General features: G+C 35.8%; 1 protein-coding gene across 7 annotated transcripts in view; it reads left to right on the plus strand.

Annotated features, from left to right (window-relative positions):
* The window catches only part of CDIN1 (CDAN1 interacting nuclease 1), a 125,877-nt gene that overhangs the window by 47,805 nt on the left and 54,131 nt on the right, over positions 1-23,941 (plus strand). For 5 of the 7 annotated variants that reach the window (XM_065686560.1, XM_065686562.1, XM_065686559.1 and 2 more), the window contains 5 exons: positions 1,975-2,054; positions 2,409-2,458; positions 5,363-5,430; positions 11,169-11,234; positions 13,769-13,874. In XM_065686560.1, coding sequence (XP_065542632.1) covers positions 1,975-2,054; positions 2,409-2,458; positions 5,363-5,430; positions 11,169-11,234; positions 13,769-13,874 — 370 coding nt within the window. Of the gene's footprint in view, positions 1-1,974; positions 2,055-2,408; positions 2,459-5,362; positions 5,431-11,168; positions 11,235-13,768; positions 13,875-14,502; positions 14,673-23,941 lie in introns of those variants that run through there. The other 2 variants (XM_065686565.1, XM_065686563.1) reach the window with 2 other exon arrangements.

The raw sequence follows: 23,941 nt of genomic DNA on the forward strand, positions 1-23,941 counted from the left end.
GTACCTGTAGCTCATTACTCAAGGTAGTGTCCAGTTAAATATTTCCCTAATGTGAATCTGTGGGGTTTTGCTGGTTCATTCATCAGTCATAAAATAGCTTACTTTTGTCATAATCAAGTCATGATACTTAAATCAGTAGCCCTTGAAAACAGTGAATTCTCAGTCTTCCTCAGTTAACGCTCTTCATTAGTCTACCATTCAATCAACCTCACTATTGACAAACTGTTACTTGTGTATTATTGCTACATACTAAAAAAATATTTTCATTTTTAGTGTTAATAAAGTAAATATATACACTGACTTCTGATTCATGTTTTCAAAGTTTTTATCCTGTGTACAAAATGCTATTTCAACAGCGTACAAAAGCTAAAGTAAAATGTCTATTTATTCTTACTATTCACTTACAAAAGAAATGCTTATTTCACACAAGATGCATAAGATTCAAGTATGTAATATGCCATGATGAGTCTGGAAGTGTTTTATATACACTTTATGTTGTATGTTGGAAGTGTTTAATATAGTGGTTTAGTATATCATTCTTTTTAAAATATTTTCAGGAACTTTTGCTTATGCTTGTGGTGATGCCAATCTTTGTAGCTCTTGCATAGCCTTTAAACCGATTTTGGTTTGTATATTCGTTTGCATTACAGTATAGTTTTCTAAACAAAATATTTTCTTGGAATACTACTTTCAATTGACTGTGATGCTTTTAGCAGACAACATTAAGGGAGAATATTAAAATGAGAGTCTCCTTTGCTTTCAGCAGTGTTTGCACACATTCATTGTTGCTTATATGGCAAAATTGTGGTTTATATGACAGATCCCTTCATGTCACAGGTTCCAGGACCCCTTTTCACAGTGATATCTGAGACTTTCAGTTCAATCGTTGAGGAGAGTGACAAAGCTTTGGCCCCACCTTGGGACAAAAGAAAAATTAAGAACAGGAAGAGAGCAGTTTTTCACTTTGTTTACACAAGTGAAGCACACCCGGGTTAAAGGAATTTGCCTGAAGTAACACAGGAAATCTTTGGCAAAGCAGGACCCTTGCTAGTCTCAAGCCTAGTCTACATTTATGGATTCAGTGGTATAAATATACCCACCAGCTGAACTCTGTCAGCAGTTGTTCCCAGGAAGGAGGCAGCTTATGCTTGTGCGACAGTGTTGTTTTTTCTCTAAGAAGTCATAAAATGAAATGTGTGAATTTTTTTGGAGGGCATTTTTCTAGAATAGTTTTTCCACCTGTATTAGTAATTAACTGGTGTATGCAGCTACCCAGATTAAGCATCTGGAGAGATAACAATGCCTGTGCTTGCAAGACCTATTTGAAAATAAACTAAAGGCATCTCCTGATTTACCGTTGATTTTTTTTGTTGTTGTTGTATCAATCTCAGTGAATGAAAGACTGATAAATGCTCCTAAGTTCACTTCTGATTTCTTTTGTGTCTTATACGTTTGAAAATAATACAGAAAGCCTTTTACGAGCTTTTAAGTACAGTGAGATAAACGTGTCAACACTGAATAAGTAAATAAATACATTTGAAAACTACTAAATTGGATACTAAATAAAGTGCTTAAGATTGTTCAGACCAAACATTGTTTTTAGAGGCTGTTTTGAATTTTTACATACCTTCTTCCTTAAGTTCTCTTAGGCTATGGTTGTTATTTTGAGTTACATTTTCTTTACTTTCCTTAGGAGCTGCAAGATGCTTTTGAAGCACAAACTGTCCTGTAAAACTGATTAAGTAGACAAGGGCCTGCTTTCACCCTGTGCTAGTACAATCCTTTGGTGTTTCAAGCCTTTTAATCGTATCAGAATGGGTTAAGTAGCTACAAAGTTTGTAGTTGCTAGTTTGATAATTTTCAAAATTATCTACATCATTAATGTTTTCTTTTTATAAAAGTGTGTCTCTCTTCCTGCCAAGTGGATAACTGAGCTAACAGGTTTTTGTATGTTTTTATTCCTTTTTTCTTTAGCCTCCAAAACACTTATTAATAGTATGCTACGGGACCCTTCTCAGATTCCAGATGGAGTTCTGGCAAATCAAGTCTATCAGGTATTAATCACAGTTGTCTTTTTTTTTTTTTTTTTCCTTTTCTGTGGCGGTGTTGTTATCTGTCTAGCAGAGTAAAAGATTTTTAAACCTCATTTAATTACTGTCATCATAAACTATCAGTGAGGTCAGGGTACACCATAAATGGCAATGCAGTATTTGTGAGGGGAGCATTCCACTTTTTAATAGCTTGCTTTTATAGTGAATAAAAGCATGCAGGTTTTGTTTTCTGTGATTAAATCTGAACAGCATCTGATAGCCTTTTTGAAGAAAAGTAATTACTGTTTTTAAGGTTCTTTTTAACTATAATGGTTTTGCATTGCCCATCACTATACTACTTCTCTTATTTGTCTGCAGTGTACTGTGAATGACTGTTGTTATGGACCACTGGTGGACTGCATCAAACAGTATCCTTTCCCATAAAATTTTAGGTGCACAATTGACGAGTTTAGGCTGTGTGGAAGAGATGTGTCTAGCTTTAACCTGACATAAAGTTCTGCTTCACAAAACACGTTTCATACTCCTCTGTTTTACATTCAATCAACTAGAGGGTCACTGCAAAGCTTTCTCTTACACTGTTTAACAAAAATCAGATGGACCACAGGAAGTTGTCAGTTCGGTGGCTACACATTCATATGCCTGATTGAACCTCTTTGGTTTTGATTAGTTGAAATTCATGTCTGGTTTTCTATTAAGACTGGACAACAGTGCTTGGAGCAGTGGAGTTGGGCTAGATGATCTCTGGAGATACTTTCCAATCTCAACTCTTCTGCTGAGTTTTAATTGGAAGGTTTTCAAGTGCAATTCAGGTATGATTGACCAGTTAGTATTTTGAAACTCTGACATTCCATGCAGTTCTTTTACTTTCTCTTCTTCGTAAAGGAAATGAGTCTAGCTGTAGGAAAAAAACCCTAGCTTGAATTTTAAGGGTGTTGGGTTTGGATTGGGGGGTGGGGGGTGGGTTAGTGTTGAAATGGTTAATTAGAGATCCTCAATATCCAGTGAGAATCCTGAGGAAACTTCTCTCGGTACTGAGTATTCCAAACTAAAGTATATAATTTGTTAGGAAAGATCACTGCAACCCTAACTCTGTTTTCATAGAATCATAGAATGCTTTGGATTGGAAGGGACCTTAAAGTCGTGTAGTTCCAGTTCCTCTGCCATGGGCAGGGACACCTTCCCCTAGACCGGGTTTTAACAGGGAGACCAGACTTCAGTGAAGTCCTGAATTGAGAGCCCTTCAGTTTCAGTCTGCTATGAAAGGAACAGTTTCAAAATCATGACTTCCTATCACTGAGCCAGCTAGCAAGGCAATTGGCTCCCAAGTCCTAGGGATTCCTTGCATAAATCTCTGCATGCAATCTGGGGAAGATCCTGATTTCACTGTACAGTTGCAGGCTAGAACAGCTACAATGACGTTTAGTTATGCATGTAAAACAACACTTTTTTTAGGTGTGGTACATGTGGTAGTCACTCATTAAAAATATGTTCTTTCCATTAGAAATACTTGTCTGGTGTCTACTACAGACTCAGCCCTGCTCTCATTAACTTTAACAGGAGCAGGATGAAGTTCTAATTATATTTGTATTTTCTGATTTTAATCATTATTTTATGTATTCATTGAGAATATCTTCAACATTAAACACAGCTCTATGACAGTGGATTAATCTAATAAATCACAGTTTTTAAAAGATTGTTAATCATTAATTTTCACGTCTAGAAATGTAAGATTAATATTTTTATGACAAACAGTCTGGCTATAGTCTTCTGAAAGTGTCATGTTTAAAAGTAATAATAACAGAATATGTAGATTTATAACCAGTTTTTAAGAATAACTTACCTGCAGTCTATAAAAGTCTTTTCTATCCTCTTCAGATTCTGGTTCAAGTGAAGTTATTGACTCTGCAGTGACATCAGTGAGCATAATGAGGAGTTTTTTAATTCCGTTTTGGTACAGAAAAGTTTAATACTAAACTGTGCAAGTGCATTATCTGCAAGTATGCTGCTGAATTAGATGTTAATTTTGAGGTGCATAAAATAGTTTAAAATCAATTTAAAGTTAAGGTTTTAAAAGCATAATGTCTTCTGAAGGATTGCATATTGATTTTAAATATAACTATCTAATTGTATATGCATGGACTAAAGTATGAAGTCAACCTCTTTGTAAATGCCAAGAGGCTATTTTTCAGTAATAGTTCAGATGCTTACGGGAAACTAGGCTGCTAGATTGCATGAGTAGAAAATGGCTTGTGAGGTTATTTACAAGTTTTGCCCCATGGTCATTGCCATACATCAATAACAGGTATTATTATAGACTAAGTCTAAGTGTTTCTGCTTGAGATACATTATAAATTCTATTTGCAGTATTTTTCTTACATTTCTGCTGTTCTTCATTTACCCCTTTTGTTCTGTAAATGCTAGTAGAGTTTAACATAATATACAGTTTCAGTTAATAAAAACTATATGTGTAAATGCAATGATTCCATACAATTGTTAATTTTGCTGTTCAGCATAAACTGTTTATATAAATTAGGTAATTAACTGTAATTGTAAGGTGATCTGTAGTTTAAATTTTCAGAAGTTATTCTAAACAGAGTTAGGAACTTAACTGTTTGTAATGTAAGGTCCTTCATCATGAAGTTCCATAAGATTCTTCTTCTTAAAAGCTTCCAGAACAGAACTTTGACCTCCAGGAGGATACATTAAAAATACTTAATGTGGTGACTTTTGTACATGTTGCTAAGAATAGCACATTGGATCAACAGGCTGTCAGTGAAGTGAAAAGGACTTCACTATAAAATATTTCATCCTTCCCTAAGTTCATGCTTCTGAAAAATCAATTAAAAGGATGTTTTGTTACAGTAACATGTTTCAGGTTGCTGTGGTGCCTATCAGTTTCTGAATATAAAGAAAAAAGCAATTTATTTCATTCTTTGCTGAATTAGAGAATTGATACACTAGTCAGTAAAGAGCAAATTAAAAGGTATTTCATTACATGTTTTAAGCTCACTTTCTTTTAAATTTGGGAGGGAAATAAAGCAAAAAATGAAATATTGGCCTTATTTATACTGAATAAATGTGGTGTAATTGTTCTTATTTTTGTGAAATGTATGCTGATGATACAGTAGTCTAATTTTCACAAAGTGCTAAATGCCTCTGAAAGTCCTTGTAAAGTATTTAAAAACTTAAGAGTTCAAATCATTGTTCACTTCTGAAATGCAGATGAAGGCAAATGTATTTTATCATTAATTACTTTATCTGTGATGTTTTTCTGAAGTTGGTTCTTCTATTTCTTAATCTAAATCTATCAGCGCTATTGGTCATGAGCATGAAGTCTTGCTGCGAGAAATGCTTTTGGAAAAAAATCTCTCTTTCATAGGTAAGAATTTGTAGTAGGGGCTAGCCAGCAAATCCTTAACTTCAAAGATTTCAGTGACTGTTTACCTAAGAAAAAAATAAACCTCAACACTCTTTGTATTAGGTAGTAAAGGAAGAGTAAGAAATGATTGATGCTGTACATGTTATCTTTTATTGATTTAGAACTGAGCAGGAACTCAGTTACCTAATACCCTCTATATACAGCACATGCACAGACTTGCAATTAATATTTTATAGAATAAGTAGCTGAAAAAAAATGCTTTAATATCTGCTGCAGTATTACTTTTGGTGTCATGAGATATTAGCCATAATCTAGGCCTTATGAGACTTAGGAGGAAGCATAAGAAATATTAACTTCAAAATGCTTTACGTATTAAAAGAACTGTGAGAAGATTCACTCATTTAGCTTTCTGTGCAATGTCTGCTGAATTTTTGCCCCCTGCCTACTAACCAATGCAAGTACTCATTTCACAATCCCTATATTTAAAATCATTTTAAGGATTAATTAGGAAGTTATTTTCATCTTTTTTCTTTTAGCCTGCACTATGTTTCTTGTACATGAGGGCCATTAAAGATTAGTATTTAAAGCATCATTTCTCTTACTGTGATAATAAACTTAACAGTGACTTCTTAAATCTTGGACTTCTTATATGATGAGACAATAGCAAAGTGAAATGCTGTCTTTTGTTGATGTTGCACAAAATTTGTGTGATCAGGGAATTTTGCTGGTTTTATCAGAAACTATGACCTTTCCTAAATCTAGATTCAGATTAGTATTTTGGAAACTTTAAACAAATTTAAGAAATTATAATGACTATTAAGGTTTTAAAAATATTTTCCCATGTAATTAAGGAAGAGAGTTAGTGTGATCTTTTATTTTAGAGAAAAAATGAAAAAAAGACAGAAATAAGTATTGCATGCAAAGCTGCAGATGACACTGTGAAAATGTGAGGAAATAGATTTTTCCTATTTGGCTATAAGAGTAGAAGTACAGGTAATAGGCTTAAGCTGTAATTGCAGAGATGATGATGAGTTAAAATACTAAACATTTCTAGGAGCAGTAAATGTAAAACAAACTGCCAGGGAAGGTTGTGGAATCACCTTCAATGGAAAATTCAAGGCTAGACTTGACATTCATCCATCAAAGCTGGTAATGAAATCAATCCTGTCATGATACAAGGGAATGGACTAGATGACTCACAAATGAATCCTCAACCCAATGATTATTATTTTATTCGGCTTGTGCAAGCTTGTGTACTACACAAATCAGATTTAAATTTTGATGTTTCGTGACCTTGGATAAGCATCAGTTTTGTCTTTAAAAATAAGCTTTAAGAAACTTGTGTTGTCAAAGTATCTAGAGTGGATTAACTTATTAAAATATAAGCATAAATAAGAGAGCTTAATTTATTGTTTAGATTTATGCACAGTGAAATACTGTTTAGGCATGATTTACGATCTGTTAGATTTAGATGGGTGTATTTATTATTTCTGTGTCTTTTAAGGTTTTAGGTGTTAAAAAAAAAAAAAAAAAAAAAAAGCATTTCCTTAGTATGTACAAGATTAACCCTACTGAATCCCTCACAATAAAATCTTTCCTTTTTTAAAAATTACTTCCAAAACTGCTTGAAGGTAAGTTCAGCAAAACAGAAGAGATGACAGTATTTCCTATAGGTCAACAAATTCAGGCTTTGTTAGGCTCTGAGAGAGACTACGTTCCAGTTTTGAAGATGGCCCAGGACTTAGATTGCTGTACTTACAATTCCATTACTTTTTAACACGTGTTAGGAAAATCAAATTCTACAGTTTCCATATTAGTTTACTATTCCTCAAGAATAGTAAGGTTTTTGTATCAGCTCTCTTCACCTGAGCAGCAGAGGTCTAAGGACATGGTGAATATAAATCGCCCCAGTATCATCTTGGAGCATGAGACAGCTCTTCAGTTCCAGGGCATAATTTATCTGTTTCTAGAGCAGTTAGCTTTCAGAGCCTACAGATCAGAAGTAACACTTTCAGATTCACCCAGAAATTTATTTGAAACCTATATAAACTAACAGGGTTTGCTTTTTGTTAATCATAGAATCATAGAATAGTTAGGGTTGGAAAGGACCTCAAGATCATCTAGTTCCAACCCTCCTGCCATAGGCAGGGACACCCCACACTAAACCATCCCAGCCAAGGCTTCATCCAACCTGGCCTTGAACACTGCCAGGGATGGAGCACTCACAACCCCCCTGGGCAACCGATTCCAGTGCCTCAGCACCCTAACAGGAAAGAATTTCCTCCTTATATCCAATCTAAACTTCCCCTGTTTAAGTTTTAACCCGTTGCCCCTTGTCCTGTCACTACAGTCCCTGACGAAGAGTCCCTCCCCAGCATCCCTATAGGCCCCCTTCAGATACTGGAAGGCTGCTCTAAGGTCTCCATGCAGCCTTCTCTTCTCCAGGCTGAACAGCCCCAACTTCCTCAGCCTGTCTTCATATGGGAGGTGCTCCTGTCCCCTGATCATCCTCATGGCCCTCCTCTGGACTTTCTCCAACTCCTCCATGTCCTTCTTATGTTGAGGACACCAGAACTGCACACAATACTCCAGGTGAGGTCTCACAAGAGCAGAGTAGAGTGGCAGGATCACCTCTTTCGACCTGCTGGTCACGCTTCTTTTGATGCAGCCCAGGATATGGTTGGCTTTCTGGGCTGCGAGCACACACTCTACTGTTCATGAGAACCACATCATATACCATGTCCTCTCTTCAACAAAAACACAGCTCTCAAATCTTTATCACTTTGCTTAGGATTAAAGTGATCAGTGGAAGTATTCTCTCAAAACAGGCGAACCATTTCACTTGCCATACTGAAATGCCAGGAATTTCTAGGTTCTGTGTTGGATCTTTATGGGTTTGTATCTTTGCCATGAATGTATTAGTAAAGCTTTTAGCTGTATGGGGAGGTACTGACCTTTGTCTGGAATCTTATCCTCCTTTGGTTCCCACTGTCCTTCAGTAGTAGCCTGGATATAAATCATGAAATCTGGTCAGTGTTTTTTACTGTAATCTTAAATTTGTAGTTGCTGCTCATTCATGCACCAACAGAAAATGTTTGGTTTCCTTGTTATATCCAGAGGCTAGTATAAGAACAAGGATGTGTTAAATGGTTATGATTGAGTGTGAAGTTATGGTAAAGATGAAGCTGCAGTTTTGTTGGAAATCTAAATTAATGGGGAATCTGTAGAAAACTACTTAGTAGTGCTGTTTCAATGTAATTTTCAGATCTCAGGATTCGTAAATGTAACTGTCAAAGCTGTTGTGGGCTGGCTTTCAGTCAATTGTTAAATTAGTCTCTCAACCCATGCAAAAGCTGAAAGATCTCTTTCAAGGTGCAGAATGCTACCTCTGTAGCTTCTGGACAAATAAGAAACATAACTGGGCTGAAAAGCTAGAGCTTCTATTTTGGTGAGGTTTCGGTTAGGAAAAAAAAGAAGGTTTATGGTGGTTGTGGGGAGTGTCTGTATCTCTTTCACCTCTCCTCCTCTCCTCCCCCCACCAAATTTATAAAGCTTCAAAACACTTAAAGAAATAGTAATCTATAATTATGTTCCTACATGATAGACAACTCACATAAATAATAAACATGGGTTTAAAACTTATTTTATAATGCTATTCAGAGTACAGAATGTCAGGAGAAACCAAGTGAAAACACTCAGAAACAAAGCAAAAAACACATTCTTTTTCAAGCCATGTGTTAGCATCACACAATCTGATTTTGACAGAATGATTTCTAGGATTCTATAATTCTATGATTTTAAAAGTAATCAAGTAGCCTTGAAAAAAGAATTTGCAGAAGAATATTGAAAGTAATGCTGATGCAGACTCCAGTTCTGATACTTGCCAAGCTGACTTATCAGGAAATGTTTACCCCTTCCTGGCTTTCAGTGGGTTCTTTTAAGTTACATTTTCCTGAATTTCTGATACTAGCATTTGTTAGATATGAAAGAAAAATACTGAACTTTCTATTGCTATTTGTGTCTTCTTGAACAATGAAAACTTCATTTGGAACATCCTGTTGTCTTTTTGTACTGTTTCAAACAATTAAGGGCAGACTACAGTTAAATAGAGTTGGATAAAAGTGGAATTTTTTTTAATCAAGATTAAGAGATCACGTACAGTTAATTCATTTTTATGTTATGGCACAAAACTCTCTGCTCATACGTTCTGTTAAATTAGAACTTTGTTAATCTTAACGCTCTTTATCCATATTCCTGACAATCTTGACAAATTTGAAAAAATAGCCAACAACTAAGTCTGTCTCCAAATCCTAAAAAAGTTTCATAGCTGATCAGGTGATACAATGAACTGTTGCATTGCAAAGACTTGTATTTACAGTATGGTGTGGTTACAGTGAGGAAATACTCTCAAATTTCAAAAGAAATACTGCACCTATCAAAATTAATAAACAGCTATTGCCATTTACACCTAACTGAATGTACAGAAAATCACTCCTGTCCCACTTTAATTTATGAGTTCACTATATTAAAAAGAACACTTCAGACTTACATTCTTTGATGGGAAAGAGGGGGGAAGTTTGCTTTAGGCACTTTTAGAATATTTGGATTTCTAAGAGTGTATGTTTTTCTTGTCATAAAAATGTTACTTGGACTCAAACTGCTGACCTCTCGGGATATTCACAAAGTATTCAAAAACTGAGTTCTGAACATTGGCCATGAAACTACTGTCCTAACCTGATAAATGGATTGGAAATAAGCTACCCAACAGTGAGAATGGACCATTAATTTTAATCAAAGGTGATGTAGAAAGGCGAATGGGATGCATGACAATGTCAACAGCCCAGTAGGTGTTAAGGGGCTACACAGCCTTACTTGTTACTAGGTAGTGCCATTAGTTGAGCTTGGGTGAAGACAGAAAGCCATGCCTGGAATTGAATGACCAGGTCACTCCAAATTCTAATGGAGAAATGGTGTTTCAGAAATACCAGTGTAATGGTATCAGAAATCAAGGACAATAGTTTAGAAAATATTAAGGGCAATATTAAGGGCTTGCTTGGGCTTCCTTTTTTTTCTTTTTTAAGGGAGCATCTTTTGTCTTCTGCAGTTTTATCTTGCTCAGTCGTTATTGTTTCTTGGAATGTTCAGCTCTAAGATTTGTAAGCAATAGAGTTGTATAGTTTATGTTAGCAGAATTTCTAGGTCTTTTTATGTTCTGAAATTTAATAAATTCTGTAGATAGCAGGGTGCAAGAGAAACTAAAATTGTGGCTTCTCTCCTTCATAAATTTCTGGAAGAAAAGGATTTTCCTGTTCTTTTTTTAACAATTTTATGCTAACATTAAAATAAAACCAAGAAGGCAGCTACAGTATATCTACATTTGTGGTGTTGATAGGATTAGTCTTAATGCTTCCTAATGTAGGGAGACTCTTTTTTTAATCAGCAAATATACTTCTTTATTTTGAATATTTGGGGGTTATAAAATACTATATGACAGCTTGAATTAATGATGTTTATAATGAAGACATAAAAATGCAGGGATGACAAAGAAGCATTTTTATATCCATGCTTCAGGTTTTCTACAAAGGTTCATTTAATCTGACACAGCATTGCATGCATAAGAAAGATATGTATGACTGCATTAGTAATTCTTGCACTCTTATTTAAAATAAAAATAATTATGCTGCTGTCTACTTAATAGAAGAGTTTTATAAACAATAGTTCTTATTCTGTATGTATAGCTGAAGATCAGCTTCGTGCAAAGGGTTATGACAAAACACCAGACTTCATTTTAGAAGTGCCAGTAGGTAAGTCTTTTAAAGAATTGTCATTGTTTTATTTTTAGTAAAAGCATGCATGCTAAAATGTTACAGCTACATATTACATCTATACAGCTGTATATTAAAGGACACTACAAATTAGGGTTTTTTTCAGTAGTTACCTAATAATTTTAAGAACTTCTAGTTTGGGTCAGAGAGATTTGCTCATAAGTAGTATTACCCCGTGCTTCCTCTTTGATTGCTGCATGTTTTTGTCTCATTATCACAAAAAGAAAACCAAGGAACAGTAAAAACCCCAGACGCCTGCTGCATCTAAACTTCTCTGCTCACTGTCTTTCTGAACTGAACTCTGAAATACCTATAAATGTTTTAGACTTCTAGACCAAATCAATTCAAAGCAGTGTAGAGTATTACCATTACACCTATAGGTCATTGCATAAAGATTTGTTGTAGTGCCATTATTCTCTTGCCATCACTTTGCATCTAAGTACAGCTCCGCAGTTCTCTTTTTTTTTCTTTTCTTTTTTTTTTTTTTTTTTAATCCTGTGTAGCAAGAAGCAAGAAGGAATAAAAGTAGGTATAAAGGTCATGTCAAAGCTCATCTGCATCTTCTGGTCTTGAGGCCATGTAAGAAGGTAATCAGCTGACGTAGTAGCTGGGCCATGGAAGAAGAAACATCAATGTTGTCTAAGTGTAAAGGATTATTATTCACCTTTTGTAGATTGACTTTCATGCCAGAAGATGACGACTTTGCCTCCATAGAACACAGCACCTGTCAATGCAGGTGTGTGACAGAGAAAACAAGAAGGCTGAAAGCAGCATGTGAAAGTCATATACGTGACTAGCTTTTTTTTTCATATTGACAACAGTTGGAATTCTTACGAACTGATTTGTACGCTGGTATAAGGAACTGAAGTGTGTAATATAAAATGTCTCACTACTCAGAAGTGCTTGAGATACCGTCTTTCAGCACCATAGTCTGTTATTTAATAGATGAACAACTATGTATATGAGAGTCTTCTGAAAAGTTCAGTGATGTTTGTATTCATAATCATGTTTCCACAAAACAAAAATGGTAGTGATGTTAAGAAGAGGTTATATGTACAAAACAAAAAATACCTTTGTAGCTAAAGCACTCTATATTTGAAACAGTGAGCTTTGGCATCCTGATGATCTACAATTCACAGACAGTTGTCAAGACACACCTGGAGAGTTTTCAGTTACCTTCTACTACTTCACTTCCATAATTCTTATTTGTGGAGGGTCTCAGAAAGCTACCAAGGACCCAAGGACGTGAGGGAACGGTTGTTGTTTATCCGGTCTAAAGTTAGCAGGGAAGATTGTGAAATTACAGTATCACAAAATGGCTGAGGCTGGAAGGCATCTCTGGTAGTCATCTGCTCAAGCATGTCCAGATGGCTTTTGAATATCTCCAAGGATTTAGACTCCACAACTAACAGCTGTTAGATCTCATGGGCTAAAAGTTCTAGGGGGCTACTGGAAGCAGGGGAAGGGTGTAGTAGTATAGGCCTACACAAGTTAACTTGGTTACTGATAGCATGGTAGTGGTGGCATATGGAGCTTAGTGTGGTGGCTTCATGTGGTATTTACCCATATTTCCCAAGTAATTTTACAGTCTGCTGTAAACTGTGTGTTGCCACAGCTTCTTCTAATCTTCCTGTATTGTGTTTCTGAGATGGCATGCTCTGAAATGCCAGTTGAGTACTTCATCCCAGGTCAAACTTAGGCTAAGACATCATGACTGTGAATATTATAGGCAACACAAAATGAAGGAAACATTTTTAAAGCCCTCAGTAATCATACCAACATTAGAGAAAGAATGATTTTTTTTTTTAGAGTGAGTTTCATGATTTCTCCTGCAAAATTAGGTTGTCAACTTCAGAAAGGACTTTATAAAAAAAAAAAAAAAAAAGACCTTTATTAACCTGAGAAATTCACTTCTACAAGCAGTGAGGAAAGATGTGAACCAGAGCAAATCACACAGACTGAAACAGAAATTCAGAATTGCATTTTTTCACGTAAGCATTCTTATTCCTAGCTTCTTTCTGGTAAAGCATTACTGGTTGTGCAAAGGGAGGGAAGGAGATATGTATCTATGATAAACTTCCTTGCTGTTCTCACACCTTCCACTCTTCATTGGTGAGAATTTGCTGGTTTTAACAGCTTAGCTAACTGTTCTTGTTATTCACCAGAAGTTTTCAATTCCTTACCTGACAACTCCTTTCCAGCAAAGTAAGGATAAAAGTACAACGCAATTGCACCTTGGTCTAGTCTCTTTCCCTTTATATTCGGTTTGTGTTAGAATAAATGCAAATACCCAAATTGGGGTGTAACTAAACTGCTGTAATTATCCATTGAAATAGATTGATTTTTTTTAAATGTCCTATCCATATTTGAAAAATATTTTTTATAAATACGTAACTATTGAATAATGAATTATGTGGTAGATTGAGGGTGTAAATAAGATATTCCCAAACACATTCTTCCAGGCTGCTGAGTATGATTTTAAGAGTTCTATTTATTTTCTGCTGTCACCCTAGCGGTTGAAGGACACATAATTCACTGGATTGAAAGCAAAGCCTCATTCGGTGATGAAAGTAGCCACCAAGCCTACTTGCAGGACCAGTTTTGGAGCTACTGGAACAGGTACCTTTCTGCTATTTTTCCTTATAAACAGGACTGTGTTTTTAAAAGAAATTATGGGAAAAAACATTAGTGACTATTAAGCTATGTTGATAAAATACATGTTACCAATCTGGCATTTTGAATGTCATTAATTAGTATGCCAAACTGGAATGCTGAAATATTTGTGAAAAATTCACATCATATTTGTTTACATGCAGCGGGTACATATGGTAATTTTACAGCAATGCTACTTTGATACAGAATAAGTTACTTTGGTACAGAAGTCAAATTTCAATTTTTTTAGTACTTGCCTTTGAAGGCAGATTTTGCTGTAATGTTTTGAAATACCTGCAGGCTGCCAAATTTGTTATAAACTCTTCACAGTCTAACCAAGTGTGCTTTGTGTGTAAAGAACTTTATTGCTCATTGGCATTGTATCTGGGATAATACTGTTTCATTGTTGGTTGGGTTTTTTTTTTAAATACAGTATTTTTCTCATATATTACATATGTTTTAACTAGTAATAACAAACGTCTTCAAACTAAAAACTGTAGTAAGTATCTCAGGTACATAAGGAGGGAGATAAGTTATGCTGGACTGAATTTTGAACATGTTGATGGTATTGGTATAAAAATCCTTTCTTTTACAGATTATTAAAATTGTTCTGATTTATTCTTTTAAAGATAGTTGTATTATTTATACAATTTATGAAAGATCATGGCAGTCAGGTGAAGTTCCTGACGACTAGAAAAAGGGAAGTATAACCCCCGTTTTCAAGAAGGGGAAAATGGATGACCCAGGGAACTACAGACCAGTCAGTCTCACCTCTGTGCCTGGCAAAATCTTGGAGCACATTCTCCTGGACAGCATGCTAAGGCACATGAAAAACAACAAGGTGCTTGTTGACAGCCAGCATGGCTTCACTAAGGGGAAATCCTGCCTGACCAATTTGGTGGCCTTCTATGATGGGGCTACAGAACTGATGGACAAGGGTAGAGCAGTTGACATCATCTAGCTGGATTTGTGCAAAGCATTTGACACTCTCCCTCATGACATTCTTGTCTCTAAATTGGAGAGACATCAATTTGATGGATGGACCACTCGGTGGATAAAGACTGGATGGCCGCACACAGAGAGCTGTGGTCAATGGCTCAATGTCCAGCTGGAGACCAGTGACAAGTGGTGTCCCTCAGGAATCGGTGTTGGGACCGGTCTTGTTCAACATGTTTGTCGGTGACCTGGACAGTGGGATTGAGTGCACCCTCAGCAAGTTTGCCGATGACACCAAGCTGTGTGGTCCGGTTGATATGCTGGAGGGAAGGGATGCCATCCAGAGGGACCTTGACACGCTTGTGAGGTGGGCTGATGCCAACCTTATGAAGTTTAACCATGCCAAGTGCAAGGTCCTACACCTGGGTTGGAGCAATCCCAGGCACAGCTACAGGTGGAGCAGAGAAGAGATACAAAGCAGCCTTGTGGAGAAGGACGTGGGGGTTTTGGTCAATGAGAAACTTAACATGAGCCAGCTTCAGTGTGCACTTGCAGCCCAGAAAGCCAACTGCATCCTAGGTTTCATCAAAAGGAGCGTGACCAGCAGGCCAAAGGAGGTGATCCTGCCCCTCTGCTCTTGTGAGACCTCACCTGGAGTTCTGGTGTCCTCAACATAAAAAGGACATGGAACTGTTGGAACAAGTCCAGAGGAGGGCCATGAGGATGATCAGGGGACTGGAGCACCTCCTGTATGAAGATAGGCTGAGAAAGTTGGGGCTGTTCAGCCTGGAGAAGAGAAGGCTGTGTGGGGACCTAATAGCAGCCTTCCAGTATCTGAAGGGGGCCTATAGGGATGCTGGGGAGGGACTCTTCGTTAGGGACTGTAGTGATAGGACATGGGGTCACGGGTTCAAACTTAAACAGGGGAAGTGTAGATTGGATATAAGGAGGAAGTTCTTTACTGTAAGGGTTGTGAGGGACTGAAATGGGTTGCCCAAGGAAGTTGTGAATGCTCCATCCCATGTGGTGTTCAAGGCCAGGTTGGACAAAGCCTTAGGTGGGATGGTTTAGTGTGAGGTGTCCCTGGCCATGGCAGGGGGGTTGGAATTAGATGATCTTAAGAGCCTTTCCAACACAAACCCTTTTATGATTCTATAATTTTATATATCTTTCCATAGTACTAGAACCTCCTCACAATCTTAAACATGACGTTTCATCTTCAGTTCCATTTTTTTATGTGGTGGAACCCTAACCTAGGTAGTAGGTGAGGTAAATGACAGTTTTAAGAAAGGATTTTTAAAATAAATTTAGAAGTCTGCTCAGCAGGCAGAAGAGAACATCAGGGAAATTTGAGGGATAGTGGAGAAGATGGGACAACCATACAAATATGCAACAAATAGTGTGTATGAGCATTAGAGGCTAGTCTCATGACAGTTACTATTTCAGTTGAATATGAGAAATGCCAAGATGCAAATATCCAGCCTTGGGCTGGGGAATAGCTTGAAATCAGATTCGTACAGGAGAAAGTGAAAACAAATTCTGAGAATAACATCACCAGATCTTGAAATTATTCCCTGCAGCAGCATTCTTGATTGGCATGAGAATGGCCTGTTCTTATTTGACAGTCCCAGAAAGCAGTGACTTGCAAAACTTGAATGGAGGTAGTGGGAATCTCAGGAAGAGTGTCAGTTGACATATGAAGATGCTGAACTACAGGAAAGCTGTAGAAAAGGATTTGTGAAACATGTAACCAGAATACAAGACCTAGAAAGAAATTTCAGTATATCCAATATCTAGGCAAATAGTGAGATTGGCAGGAAAGATGCTGATGCAGAGTGCTAAACTTGCACATCAGTGTAAATAAGAGGAGATGGAGCAGCTCAGGGCTGCAAGGTGACCATAATGTGTATGCATAGAATATTTTCTGAGAAGATAAGATGTTCTCAGATAAAAGCAGCTCCAAGTGAATTTTAAATAGGTAACATAATGATACTCACTAATTTGAGATGGGGTGAAAGTTGAGTAGAAAATTAGTAAGAAGGCACTGTTCCATTTGTTGTTTGTAGAAAAATTGCCATTGAAAAGTTGTAGTTTCTTTTGTGCTGAACAAAAGGACTATCCACGTTTTGATTTGAGATATAAAATGTGTAAAACATTTGAGAATAGTGCATACCATTTGAATCTGACATTTCTGAAAGAAAATCCTCGTATGTTTCTATCAGGAAACCAAGATATAGTGAACTTCATCTTAATTCTATCATGTATTAATATCGCAACTTTCAAAATGGAATAGCATCTTTCACTGAGCTGTTAGTCAAATACCTTTAATATTGCAAAAGCTAGACTGAAGTGACATGTGGATCAATAAGGAAATCAGGAATATTTTTGTGGGGGTGTTTAAAGTAGAAATCCTTTGCAAAACTAACAGTATTACAGCATCTTCTGAAATGAGTTCTGAGTTACTGTAGCTTCTGATGTAATGACAGTTGGGTTTGCAAACACATGTTGACAGATTAGGTTGCATGTAGTTTAGACAGTAACTTTTACTGCTCTCTGAAACTATTGGTATGAAAAGACACAGGTGTAGCTGCACAAATTGTGAATCAATTTTGTGTGATTTAATCAACCTGTGCGAGGATCTCTCAAGTGAGAATCAGTTTCCCTGTCAATTCACTGCAATTGCGTGTCTCCATACCTCTTGGAGGAAGAACCATCTGGAGAAGCAGCATCAGTTCACAATAGAGATATCATGACACTCAGCTGGTAGTTTAGGGTTATGTAAACTTGATCTGTTGGTTGAAATTAAAGCCAAAATGAAATTGGAGAAAAAACCTGTAACATTGCCTGTTAGATGTGGATAGAAATACATTTCTAGATACTTTGAAAGGAATAAATGTAAAAGAATTTAGACCTTTTCCATTCAGCTATTTTACTGTTTCTCTGAAAATTAGGAGCGAGACTGAAAAAGTTTCTATTTTTTTCCCCACATCTGTCACAGATGTAAGATGAATTCTGCACACAATCTGACTGAAAGCTTTGAATATAGTTGTGGTTTGTTTGCTGTTATGTGTATATTTCATTAAATCCTGTACTCCGTGCTAACTAAATCTGTGAGTGTCTTAAATTGGTCTGTACTGACAGGAAAGAAATGGCACTTTCTCATTTAACAGTACAGCTCCCTAGATGCAGTCAACCATGTCTGTTCACCTCAGTGCAAAAGAACACCTTTTTATTACTCTGAGTTCTGCAGGGACAGCTTAGCAAGGTTTTTTATGGCTCATACATCAATGGTATTGTTAAGCAATTTTCAGTTGCAGAGCTGCACTGCAACCTCATCTTCAAATTAAGCTTCGCATTAAAAACGTACAAAGTGTACCTTGTCAGTGGGTTTGCACAGTTGTAATTTAAGATGCTGTTTAGGTATTGAGATTTTTCAGTAATAAAGAAAAAGGCAAGCTTCATCTTTTTGCAACTGATTTTGCACAGTGATGTTTTAGAAAAAAAGCTATTTCATATACTGAACAAACTCAGTATAAAATGTTTCATGTACTTACAGAATCCCTCCGCTTGGTATGTTTGTTCCTTCAAAGTGGTGGCATCCACTGAGTAGTCTACAGCTTTCACTGCCACGGGGTAAACAAGACAACTGCATGTACAAAATATAATTGCTTTGTGCACATCATATATACCACACTTTTCTTTGTTCACTGGCCTACATTGGTGTATTTCTTGTAAACCATGAGGATAAAAACTGTTGAATAGTCTGTGTGACCGAAGGTAATTTGGAGAGCAAGAACAGGAAGTAACACAGATTATACTTTAAAACAGAGTCTGAGAACTTGCTGTATATTATTTTAGGATTTAAATGAATGCTGCTGTTTATTGGTTTGGGGTTGGTTTCTTGGTTTTTGGTTTTTTTTTTATTTCCATAGTGTCTAATTTTACAATTCCTTCTAACTCTTAATTAAAAATTGGAGTTCTAGCTGTAAAGGTGTGTTAGAGCTGACAGGCATGACTGCTGTTTTCTGAAAGGCATATAGAGATCAGCAGCACATGGTTCACATAGTAAATGGTGCACTGTCAGTGACTTGCTGTAAGAAGATATAAACTCAAATACAGCAATTTATATTTTCTATCTTCTGCAAGCCTGGCTAAGGCATATGTAGATTCTGGAATGTAATTTCTAGAGAGTCCCAGGAGAAAGCTTGACACTGTTATTAGCTAAAGAAACTTTACTATATGTGAGGAAGACCGTAGGAAAATGTCATATTTGACACTGATATTAAACTAAAGGCAATTTCACATAGTGAAAGAGAAGCATTTCATCATCTCTTTGAATAAGAATGGTAAGTCATCCTTGTACTAAATTCCTTCCCCCATTTGCTTGTATTCTAAATATTGTTAGTCCTATACTTCTGCTTTTTTGAAAGAATAAATGAAAGCAAGTTTCCTATAAGTAGTTTTAAAATAATAACCACACTTTTTGGAATCCTAAATACATTATGTCTGATCTTGAGACTTTAGTTTACAACAGTAATAGTAAAATTATCATAGAATCCTGTAGATTAAAAAAGGTGTTTATTTCAGATAAAGGCAAACAGAAACAACGCAAAAGACTATTTCTGTCACAAACAGCTATTGTGTTCTTAGGGGTTTTTGAGAAAAGCATCCTGTTCAGATGCATTTGCTGGTGACTATAAAGATGCTGAGCAAAGGCTGAATCAGAACATCAGAATGATTTTTTTGTTTCTGTTCAGCTGTTTAAAATGGTTTGACATGTTACTGTGATGATTGTTTAATAATTGTTGTCTGATTGTAGGTAGTAGGGGAAGAGGGAGTTATGCTGTGGGTTTATAGATGTCTGTTCTACAATAAGATCAGTATTCTCCAATAGCAAATGGTTTAAAGAGTTGTACTGGTGAGTTGAAAGTCAGTGGTATAACAGCTTGACTTGGAGGAAACCTTGGGAGTTGCATTTGTCAAGTGGCTTGGAAAACTGTTCATGCATACCCAGTATCCAAAGCTTCATTGGCAGCAGATAAAGAACTGAAAGGTCATTCTTCTTCTTGCAGTATGATGGTTTGTTGACATATTTTGACATGCTGGTACAATGCTGAAAGGTTTTGACCTTACTGCAACACTGAGGGACTTAGATTTTGTTTAGCTATCTAATGCCTGTAGATTTTCACACATGCTGGGTTTTGCTGTACTCCTTTTTCGCTCTCTCCTGGTCCCACTTGAATTACTAAATTAATCTTAAACAAAAATAGATGTAAATAGAAGAGAGATTTTATGTTTATTTTTGCCACTTAGGACTATAGATAGATAAGTTTCTTCAAAAATAATTTGCTTTTTAAAAATTTGCCATGGCAACTTGCTGACCTTAGTAGTACTGAGTAAGATACATTTGTTTATAGGCAAGAGAATCGAAAGCAGTGAAGAGTGCTGATTTCTGCTAGCTTACTGATTTGGTAGTTTACTGTGTGAAGATGATAAAATTCTGTGTTCTTCTGCGAGTTAAAACAGAGATACATGTGCACACTCTTAACACATTCATACACGCGCACACATATATGGGCATACCTCTGCTTTTCACAAATGTTCTAGATACATTTAGCTTTTTAACAGTATTTGACATGAATTATTATCTTTATTTAATGTTACATGAACACTATAAAAATGAACATGTAGTTTATTAAACTTTTTTTTTAATTTAGCTCAATAGTAATGATTTTAGATTTTACCCGTCATCCCCTTTTTAACAACGTGATTGAATAACAGAGTATGAAGAGTTTGTCCATTGAGACCACACTTACGCCTAGCATTGCAATGTTAATTGTTTGGCTGAGCACTGCAGGTTGTATTATTTTATATCAAAACTAATTTTTGTCAAAGCAAAATACAAAAAGACCATGCTGTATTCATATTGGCATTTACATTTGAATGATTGGTACTAATTAAGTATATATTTTCATGCTTTGTTCTCCTTAGATATTGTATTTAATATGGACATGAATTGTGATTTTCATTATAATTTAATTCTATTACTTAAGCCTCTTTCAGTACTAGATTGTGGCATTCTCAACCTTAGAAGTAGTAAATGAAGCACTACATAGCTTTTAATTATTTTTTGTTATATTTTTCTGTACTGTCTTAAATATTATCATGTCACAAGAGACTCGTGTAGTGCAGATAGAGCATTTTCAGCTTCCATCCACATTACTGCAAGGCTTCAGCTCCAATTCTCCTGTTATTTCTCATTCAGATTAGACAAGCATCTAAGTTTATGTACGATAAGAGCTGACAGCGTAGATCCTGCTATGCTTGCCAAAGGCCTGGTTGCAGACACTCCACTATGTCAAAGAATGTCAACCCCCCACAGACCTTACCTTTCAGAATTCCTTGTAATTTTTAATTGACATTTACATCTGACATTTTCAATGTAATTCTTAGTGTTGAGTCTTTATCTATCTAGTAATAGTTAAAACCAAACCAAATCAAAACAAAAAGAATCCCTTCCTGTAAACTATGATTTCATATATTTTTCATTTAACAAGGTCATGTTGCGGGGCTGAAACTCAAGAATGACCAGCTCCCCCTTCCTTCATGTAATTCTATATTTGCTAATCTAATCCATTTCAAATGACAATTGAGGAGGGTAGTAGGAGTATAAAGTGGAATTTAACTCTTAGTACTAATGAACAAAGCATATTACTAGGCATTATGCACTGAAAGGACAGAGATTTTTGAGAAAATTTTTAGAATACTAATACAAATTTTCCTTTGAGTCAGGTATGTGAATACTGAAAGTGGTACCTTCATACCAATATTCATGCGACATGTGCATGTAAACAGCATATTGCCAATGAAGTAAAACCAGCAAGTATGTAATTTAGCTTCATGTTGCAGTGTGTTTTGCTTCCTTGCCTTGAGAAATCTGAAGTTTTCATTTGGTTTAAAATGCTAAAAGCCTAATAAATTGAGTGTAATTATGCACCTCTTGAAAGTTAGAATGAAGGACTACAGTTGATCATAAATGTCACAAAGTAAAGAAGTAAAAGAAGCATTTTGTCACAAATAATGCTGCTTTTCTTCTAATTAGTTAATTTACATTTTGCAAATTAAGGGCAAGAATCAGACAGAAGATAATCTAGTAGCATATCATAGCTTTACTGACCTGTGTTTGTATATGCCAAATTTAAGTTAATTAGAAATGTAGATGCTGTTTGTTTTATCTGTCAAAAAGCTCATCTTAAAAAAAAAATCTAGACACACTTTTTCCCCCAACATTTATCATCTAAATAATAGTCTTGCCAAGATGGCAGCCTCATAATAAACTCTTTTCAGTGGAGTGATGGGTAATGAAGCTTGCTTGTGAAGGCAGCGAAAAATGTTGTCTAGCCAAATGTGTGAATATGATGGCTAGAGAATCAGTGGACTTTCTCAGTCATCAATCTTTTTAGTAGCCTCTTATACATCTGAATATTTTGATAAATGATCTAATAATTGAGTTATCTATCTTTCTAACTATCAGAGTTGCATAAAAATTATTCTCACATGCTATTGAATATTGTATATATTGGGCACCCAGTAAATTTTTCAAAAAAGGGTCCAAGAGGTGGAGGAATTTAGTTGTGTCTTAAGCATCCTTTAATATATTAAATTATAAACTACTATATGTAGAATATAAACTATTTGTACTAATATAGGAAGAAAGTAAACAATGTCAATAGCTTATTACAGATAAGACTCACAGTAAATAAAGCATGTAAAAACATGAGACTGGTATGTTAGTGCAGAATCTAATTGAAATTTGAGGTATGAGTAGATTCAGGAGCCAGTTAATGAACAGCAGTCATATTTACACACAGTTGCACAAATTCATTGTGTCTAAGAAATCTTGGCTGAGGGAAAAAGAAATACAGTGCCACTGTGGAGTCCAAAGTTATCGTTCAGATCTCTGTGAGAGCAGTTTCTCTTGATTAAAGGTGAGACTGAAAAGTATGTATTGAAACTGCCCACATCTTGTTTTTTTCTGGGTGATCGTGCAATATGGATTTGTGTCTCCAGAGCACAAGAATTTGCTTTCCTAGGAAACTAATATTGCATAACAGAGGCATTCAGGGTATTTGGATGAGTTGCATTGAACACATCATCAGATGTGTCTTTCTAGGGCTTATGAGTAGAAAAGCAAAACAATTTATGGTGTTGGTGGCTTTTTTAAACACTACACTTCAAACAGACATTATACACTTCTAGGCTTTGAACGCATTTCTGCTCAAAGGATCAGGTAAAAATTATTTTAATAGTAATTAAAATATTTTTGCAGTAAGAGTATTTTCAATTCAGATATCTTTTTTCCCCCTCAGTTTTACCATTTATGTTTGATTACATGCTTTTCTATAGATTATAAAATGTTCCTTCTTGTGAATTCTTGAAAACTGTATGTGGGGGGCTCATTTTTTTTTTAAAAATGCAGTTACTGTGAATTACAGTATATTTTAATTTTTTAGTACTTCTTTTGTCCAGTTCATAATTACAGCAAGATACAAACAAGTGCATTTTATGAACGGTTCTCCAGTTTAGCAAGTGGCTTTTCTTATTCCGATCAGAACTAGATTGATCAGGATGCTTTCTTGAGGATATCAAAAAGTTGTTCACTTATTGCAGAATATTAATGGAAAAGTACCAAAGGGATATGCTTTATAGTTACTACCTGCTTAAAGGAGGAAGACAAAGATGGATTTCAAGGAGTTGGATGTTACCATCATTTGACAAGTACTTTGTGAAAGTACCATTGTGCCTCATTGGACCTTGCCACTGCATACTGATCTACAAATTTAACAGTGTTAGTTGTCTCACTGACAGCAGTTGTGACTTATGCTTAGTGAGCAAAGTCCTTGGATGTTTGGGAGTTCTTGTTAAACATGCATAATTAGTTTGATACATTTTGGATACAAGTAAAGCAAGACAGTGAAGTTACTTGAGTAACAAAAATATAAAAGCTAACAATAAAAATTTGGTTTGGAAGTTCCACATTTGTAATATTTCATTCCACATAAGCAGTCTATATTTTTGTCTTCTATAATGCTTACATT

Source organism: Lathamus discolor, chromosome 6 (genome assembly GCF_037157495.1).
Source record: "Lathamus discolor isolate bLatDis1 chromosome 6, bLatDis1.hap1, whole genome shotgun sequence".
Classification (NCBI taxonomy): Eukaryota; Metazoa; Chordata; class Aves; order Psittaciformes; family Psittacidae; genus Lathamus; species Lathamus discolor.